The sequence below is a fragment of the Gossypium arboreum genome, chromosome 11, assembly GCF_025698485.1.
Source record: "Gossypium arboreum isolate Shixiya-1 chromosome 11, ASM2569848v2, whole genome shotgun sequence".
Lineage (NCBI taxonomy): Eukaryota > Viridiplantae > Streptophyta > Magnoliopsida > Malvales > Malvaceae > Gossypium > Gossypium arboreum.
The window spans coordinates 19702376-19710734 of NC_069080.1; the positions used below are offsets into that span (position 1 = coordinate 19702376).

The 8359-nt window shown below is 34.4% G+C and overlaps 2 protein-coding genes across 2 annotated transcripts; one reads left to right on the forward strand and one right to left on the reverse strand.

The window, feature by feature from the left end:
• Positions 1 to 1571: 1571 nt before the first annotated feature.
• LOC108474071 (protein IQ-DOMAIN 33) lies at positions 1572 to 5081 on the forward strand. Its single transcript, XM_017775964.2, has 6 exons — positions 1572 to 2061; positions 2162 to 2446; positions 2607 to 2813; positions 3112 to 3225; positions 3314 to 3691; positions 3781 to 5081. Exons 1-6 carry the CDS (start codon positions 1984 to 1986, stop codon positions 3862 to 3864), a joined length of 1146 nt encoding a protein of 381 aa, XP_017631453.1. The 5' UTR covers positions 1572 to 1983; the 3' UTR covers positions 3865 to 5081.
• Positions 4530 to 6069, reverse strand: LOC108474072 (eukaryotic translation initiation factor 1A-like). The gene is made up of 2 exons (XM_017775965.2): positions 5846 to 6069; positions 4530 to 5210 (listed from the first exon to the last, which is right to left on the reverse strand). Exon 2 carries the CDS (start codon positions 5185 to 5187, stop codon positions 4759 to 4761), a length of 429 nt encoding a protein of 142 aa, XP_017631454.1. The 5' UTR covers positions 5188 to 5210; positions 5846 to 6069; the 3' UTR covers positions 4530 to 4758.
• Positions 6070 to 8359: the final 2290 nt, after the last annotated feature.

Here is an 8359-nt window from a genome sequence, read left to right on the forward strand (position 1 = left end):
CAATAGGATTTTGAGTATTTTGCTAGAAAAATAAGTTTTCATTAAAAATTTGAGTAAATAATTTATGGTTGTGATAATTGTTAGAAATTTATGAGAATAACTGATTAAAAGTTGTCTTTTACAAAAGTTCACCAAGAATTTTCGATTAATTACAAGAGAATAACCAAGAGTAAATTTTTTGTTGTACCATCTAAATAGCTTATGACTCAAACATAGTTTCCAGTTTTCATGGCCCATTCCATCCTTCCTTTCTTCAGCTTCAAGCCCACTTTAATTAGTACATTATACAACAATTCATCAAAAAGTAGTCCGCAAACACCACTATCTCTTCTTTCTTTTTCTTTTTTCAATTAAGATATTAATTTTGGATTCCATAGTCGGATAATAACAAAGAGTCTATTTTCGAATAGACCATGAAATTCATTCAATAAATTAAAAATAATTACAATGAAGTTATAACATCTTAATAATTATTAGTAAAGTCCAACTTAAATCTAGATCAAACTTAAATACAGAAAAACTTAAATCAAATTCAAATTCAAATGGATAATCCATATATATATATATATATATAAACTCAAAATTTCTAAAACTTTTATAGTTAGAATTTTAGCATTAAATTAAGATCCAAACATAGCAAATGATGAAGATAGATGGATCCTCAAAGTTACTTTAATCGAACCCACACAAGCACGAAAATGATGAAAGATGGATGGTTCCACTTTACCACCACAATGCATGAGAAAAGCTTGATCATCAAATGACTAATTTTTTCTTTTTCCTAATTCACACATTTGGAATGGTGAAAGCACATGAGAAAACCTTCTATTATTTCTCGCTATTATTAAATAAATTAAATAAATTTTTGTGTTATTAAAAAAATCAAATAAAACCAAATTGAAACCACAGTTTAAAAATCATATGAAAATTGATTTATTTATTTACAGTTTTAACTTCAAACAAAAAAATTATTTGTATAATTATAAAAGCTTTCAAACATAACCCAATTTAATTGTAAATGATATTTATTTTAACCGTAAATATTAATTCTATTAAAACTTGATTTTAATGATACATGGACTCAATTAATTCATTTAAGATTAATTTAACCCAATCTCATGTCAAGTACATTCACCCCTTTGAAATGGTTTTGGAATTGTCGGAAACCTTTAGAAATTCATGGTATGAGAAATCAATCCAATCCAAATTCAACCAATTCCAAACAACAATATTTTTAATTCCAACCAATTCGAATATTTATAATTAACAATCAAAAGAATCAAATTACCCAAAATAGTACAATGCATTTTAATTATCAATGGTTTGCACCTACAGATTCCATTCACCAACATCTCTAGCTTACTTAAGCTAATTGACATGTTTTTTAAGGTTGGTTTTTTCTAAATAAATAAATAAATAACAGCCGAATTTCGAAATGAAAAAGTGAAAAGTAGGAGCAGTAACCAGAAAGCAACAGACGTAACCCCAGTAGCAAGCAAACTTTTTTAAACCAATCTGATGCAAGACATGTGCAAAAAAGTGCTTGAAAATACATAATTAAATAAAAGAACTATGCAGTCCTTCAAATGCCAATCTTTTCTATCTATTCTTCACTTTTATCAGTTTCCATTATTTTCTGAATTTAAAGCACTAATTTCCAGCTCTAAAGCTCTGAAAACCCATCAGATTTTTCCTTTTCTTTTTTAATCTTCAATTACAGCTAACATATGGATTATTGTAATACAAAAAAGTGGATTAGCTGTTTATTTGCTAAAATTATTGTAGTAGTATTATCCACTCGAGCCTGGCCTCTTCAGAATTTAACTGACTGAAGAATGTCACAAAGCATTTTTTTTCAGCTTTATTTTTCTTTTTCTCTCAAAACCAATAATGACTCATGGAATCTCTAGTGGTTGTCAATATAATTGCAGACAACCATTTGAGAATTTCACTCATTGAATTACTCAGTTTAGAAATTGAGAGATGGGTATCACTGGAGAACTGGTTAGAAGTGTCTTCTCTAGGAACAGGTCTTTTGGGACTCCCCGAGACACCAGCTTAGTAAGTTTATATATCGTATATATATGCCTTGTAATCAGTGAATTCCCATAGCAGTATTTGCTTAAATTGAGATATGGCTATCTTGTCTTGATCCTATTAGGCAAGAAGTAATGTGACCGACAAGAAAAGATGGAGTTCAGTCAGATCATACCTTTGTGGCGATGAATTTAATTCAGTTGTTGCAGAGGAAGATTCATGTTCAGTTAAGAGCTCTGAAGCCACTGTTACTCAGCCTATACCACAAGGTTTAAGGGACCATCCAGAAAACCAGGGTGATGATGAGACCAAGCCAAACATGCCAGAGGAAACGCACAACTCAATTTCTAAACTATTCCATGCAGAAGATGCAGCCATTGTTATTCAGTCAGCATTTAGACAATTTCTGGTTTGATTCTCCTGCAAATTCATCAATTCACATCTTTTCTATTTTAATGACAGTATATGTAGTTTCATGCAGAAGTTCAGGATCCTGGCATGCTTGAGTAGCATTATGTTAATGAATTTGCAAGTCTGAAATCTTTGGTATTTTGGTTCTTGAATTTTAGGCCCGGCGTCGAGATACAGAGATCAAAAGAAAGGATGATAAACAGGAGACACTCACAGGGAGTGAAAGTCCGAGCAGGGACACTATCGGTACTTCGATTGAAGTTCAAACTGGAAACTCCGTGGAAATTTTCTTAGTTCAAGATGAAAGCAAAGGAGTACATCACCGAGTTCAACAAAAACCAAAAGCTCAGGTTCTGAGGATAAAGGTAACACAAGCAATAATCCAATAGTTGGCGTTCCAAATTCCACTAATTCATGAAAACGATTAGAACACAGTGTCAGTGATGATCTTGATATTCTCAAATACACAGCTCAGTTGTGTTCTAATCTCGATATGCGGATTTTGCTTACCATTTTTTGGACAAAAAAACAGCATCCTGCAAACTCCGGGATTCAAACCCCACATTCGCTGGATGCTCTTAGAGTAACTGCATGCACTAACGGGGCTATGCCCCAGGTTCAGATTTTGCTTATTATTTTCTACTTCGATACCTGAAATAACAGGAAGACTGGGATGATAGCACGGTGAGTAGTAATATATCAAAAATGAGGATTCAGAACAAACTAGAAGCGATGACTAGGCGTGAGAGAGCACTGGCCTATGCTTTTTCGCAACAGGTAAAGATACAAATTTGCCTACAGAACAAAAGAGAAATGCAAGTTTAAGATTTGAACTGGTCTAACTTTATCCAAACTCCTTTGGTAGCTTCGAATCTGCTCCAAGAGAAAACAAGGAAAACCTGATGGCATGGAACAGAACATGAGCTTAAGCTGGAGCTGGCTAGAACGATGGATGGCAACCCGTGTTCCAGAGAGCTCACTGGGTGAAAACAATAACAAACAATTTGAACCTGTAGACCACAATCAAAGATTTGTTATCAGGAAAGGAATTATAGACGGAGCAGGTGAAGAGAAAGAAAGTTGTGGATCTAATGAAGTATCTATCCAGCTAGAAACCTTACCAGCACCAACTTGTAAGGAAAAACATCAATACAGTCCATCAAAGAACAGGCTTAAAGCTACAAGAATTATATCGAGGAGGAAAACTGTACCAAGCTATCAACCATCCAAGGAATCCAACAAGGTTAGACGCTAATAGTTGTATGTGTAGTTTCTGGCTTCTATTAGTGCTTTAATACTCCAATGTAACCAGATCATTTAATACTGCTGCAGGTGAGCAAGAAAGATGGTTCAGGGGAGTGTGTAAAATATAAGAAGGCACAAGAGCAAGCAATCAAGAGGCCAGAAAGAAATTAATGCAACAGTGCTAACCATCAACTCTCACCAGATCTTTTAACCGCTTGATCTTCGGATTTTTATAATGTTAGGAGAGAAATAAGTTGCTACAAGGACTAAGGCTTACTCTGTTTAATATGTGGCTTCAACAAAATGGTAGGTTTCCCTGTAAATGCTGTCACTAAACTATTGTTCATTCTGTAAACTCCTCGAGTTTTGGTTGTTAAGTATCAAATAATAAAGGCTGCTTAAGTAGCTGAACTTGCAACCCAAAAGATTCCATATTCATGGTCCAAATGATTGAAACCTACATCTGGATCACTCTCTCAAACAGGCCAGGAGCAAATGCATACTGTATATAACTATGCATCCCACTTCTCAGTCTCACAAGGCTGCATTTAACCTACAGCTCCTACTGAAGCATTAGTCGCCTAGATCAAACATATGTTACTTGAACGCAGATGAGAGTGAGGGTTGAATATGGGTCTTTTTCTGACTTTTTATTCCTCCACTAGATCATGAATACAGTTTTCTTTCCATGTAATTGGAAGATCCTAGGAAAGTCATATCCCCATATCTATGCTAGATGTGTAGACACAGATGTTGAACGTGAGTAAATCAAGAAGCATGATTACTTCAAGAACAATTAAGAATCGGAGAAACATAGAATCAAACACCGAGGAAAATGCTCAAAATAAGCTTAACTGTCATTAGTAAATTTGAGATATGGAACACAGTTTGAGCAAAATTAACATTACATCTAAGAATGAACATTCACCTCTTACAAATGCAAACTTATGCATTCTGGGATAAATCCCAGGTATTTGCAGGCTTCTTAGCAGCATCCATCAACATTAACAATATCCCTTTTCTAACATTTAAACACATTATTCAAACATAACCAATTCCAAAACCCTAGATTTTGTCTATATCTTCATCTTCGAACTCAACATAATCATCTGCACCTCCTTCATCCTCCTCATCGACAATGCCTTCATTGAGACGCGTATTCTCTGGGAGCTCACCATAGGCTTTTAAGAGCCTCGCTTCATCAGGCATGTACTTGAGGATCACATCAGCCTTATCATCCTGATAGTCACGAAGCCCAACAAGGATTATATCACCAGCAGCAATCCAAACCTTCTTATGCATCTTCCCACGGATGTGGCAAAGGCGCTTAGTACCATCGATGCACAAGGCTTCACACCGGCCATTGCCTAGCATTCGAAGCACTTGGGCATACTCTTGGCCGTCTTCCTTGAACACGAGTTCGCGCTTTTCATCATCAGCTTCATTCTTCCCTCTCTTTCTGTTCTTTCCTCCCTTCCCCTTGTTCTTTGGCATGGTCTCTTCTTATAGCCTTGTGCCTAAGAAAAAAACCAAATACTTCACATAAGCCAAAATATCAAGATGCTTGAAAATATGAAATCAGTTCAATATAAATCAATTTAATTTAATCAAATTGGAACATAAACAAGTGTAAACAAAATATAGACATAAAATCAATATGTAATTTCTATCCAAACCTTGAATTCCAATAATTCACAAATATCAGGATCAAAATTTCTGATGCTATTAAAATTAAGCAATTTATTGATTAAAATTGTAACAAAAAATTATGTTTTTGATTCAATGACCAAAAGTACAATCACAGTCAAACTAAAAATACATAAAAATAATAATTTCAATAAATAGAAAACAAAAAAGGAGGGAAAAGTCAGGCTTTAATCAGTTAAAGCAATCAGAATTACATGATCAAGAAATTAAAACTACTAAAAAAAAAAGAAACTAAACAGAATCTCAATCATTATAACATAACCCTATAAGTTAATTTTTTTGAAAAAGCAAAAAAAAAAAGTAATTTTACCAAGAACAAATTACGGTATTCTTTCACAGAGAATGATAAAAAACTAATTATCGGCAAGTTGAAGTAAAAATAAGCGTCAAAATAAAGAGATATAAAAAAAAGGGTAAAACACGAACAGAGAAAATAAAAGAAAACCTTTTTGACTTCTGCTTCTGCTGCGTAGAGTAAAACACTTGAGAGTCAAGAGTTGAAGATGAGAGAAGCTTATAGAACCAATCTGATTCTTCGTCACCAAAGGCCAAACACTAGCTTCGAAACGAAGAGTCTACAAAAGTTTTATAGTAATTTTGCCCTGCCCGAATTTTATTAGATCCGACTGGACTTTTCTTTTAGCGGATATGATTGGAATATTAAGGTTTTTGTTTACATTATTTTTCAAAGTCACTTTAATTAAAGTTAAATAATTTTTGGAGGGGTAATTTACTAAAAAACGTTGATTTTTAAAATTATTTACAAAAATAGGCCAATTTTTTTATTATTTACTAAAAAGGTCTGAATTTCCTAAAAGTGCATCCATGTTAACGTGAAGTCAGGGAATATGTCAGTAAAATATGTCTCTGGGGAGCGTTTTGTCCACGTCAGCACAAAGTACTTCCTTGAGGGTGCGCTTTGTGCTGACATGGACAAAACGCTCCCCCAAGGACGTGTTTTGCCTTGTTTCTTAGGGTTAGAGTTTTTTTTGCTTGATTTAAGGTTTAGGGTTTTAAGAGTTTATAATTTTATTATGTTTAGGGTTTTAGGGTTAATTAAATTAGAGTTTAGGGTTAATTAATTAAATTAACTATTAATTTAAAAATCAATTAAATTAGGGTTTAAAGTTTTTAGGATTAATTAATTAAAGTAGGGTTTATGGTTTAGGGTTAAGGTTTAAAGAGTTTAGAGTTTTATCGTGTTTAGGGTTTTATTATTAATTAAATTAAGGTTTAGGGTTAATTAATTAAATTAACTATTAATTTAAAAAATTAATTAAATTAGGGTTTAGGATTTTTAGGGTTAATTAATTAAATTAGGATGCACTATCAGCAAAATTACTGAAAAAAGCTTCCACGTGGACGCTCTTTTGATACAATAGTATCTGAAAAAATAATTTTGAGAAGACATTTTTGAACAAATAGTGTCCAAAACGCTTTAAGCATGATGCACTGTCAACAAAATTACTGAAAAAAGCTTCCACGTGGACACTCTTTTGCTACAGTAGTATCTAAAAAAATAATTTTGAGAAGACGTTTATGAATAAATAGTGTCCAAAATGCTTCAAGCAGGATGCACTGTCAGCAAAATTACTGAAAAAAGCTCCCACGTGGACGCTCTTTTGCTATAGTAGTATCTGAAAAAATAATTTTGAGAAGACTTTTTTGAACAAATAGTGTCTAAAACGCTTTAAGCAGGATACACTGTCAGCAAAATTACTGAAAAAAGCTCCTACGTGGACGTTGTTTTGCTACAGTAGTTTCTATTTAGCCTTAGACTATAAAGAAGTCAAATTTCATTCTCAGGTTGCATAAGTTACAGCAAGAGAAATTGAGGCTAAAGTAGAATAGAAACTAAAGATGAGTGAACGTATTAGTGTTGTTATTTACTATGATGGTGAGGTCCGTGACACGGAGAATGGTGTTATTTTTTATCGGAGAGCATAGCACAACTGGTTTTTAACTAGAACATAGATTTGACAAAACTTCGTAAAAGACTTAGGCGTAAAATCTTCAAAACGACGCCAATGAAAGTTTTGTCTATTAAGTTTCGATTTTGTGCTTTGGTTGATCCCGTGATATATGACTCATTCGACATCAAAGGTCCTAGTAGCTTGGAGGCAATGGTGCAGACTTATATTGCTAGTGGATCACCCTATCTTGAGTTATATGTACAATTTTCCTCACCAAATTATGCATTTGCGACTTCAACATCTACTATTTTTCGAAAGGAATACACGACCCATGCCCGACACTCTGTTAGTGAGTGGCAAAACACGGAAGCTCCCGTGTTTGGTAACAGTATGGAATACACAACCCCTGCACGACACTCCGTTGGTGGATGGGACATGCACTTCGGTGGGTCAATGTTTGATATTGGAAATACGTACTGGGGAATGAAATCAACTTCTAGTAGTTGGCAATCCACATCTGATTGGGGACGTTATGAAACGTCTACAAGAAGGGATGATGTACTCCCTACGACATCCACCGGCGAGGGGACCTCATTCGTTGTAGATGATGGTGGGTCAGATGATGAGTCCGATGTGGATCTACCTCAAGAACCCGGCCCCGATGGTGTAGAAGTTGCATTATTTTCTTAATCGGAGCCTGTTACAACCATACCTGAAGATGTTGAAGGGGTTTCAGATGAAGAAAAAGAAGATCCGCGATTCAGGGCATACTTGCCTCCAGCCCACATGCATAATGTCGATATATCTCAAGATGATGCGTTGGAGTTTCCAGATCTACCACACAGAAGGCGTGACTATACAAGTTCGTCATTAGATTCAGTCAAATTGGAAGTTGGTAGGGAGTTTTCCAATAAGGATAGTTTTCTTAGTGCATTGAAAAACATAGCATCATGAACGTGATTAACTAAAACATAGTTAAATCCAAATCTAATAAGTTCGAGGCCTAGTGTGCAGTACAAGATGGTACATGTTCATGGAAAATCATG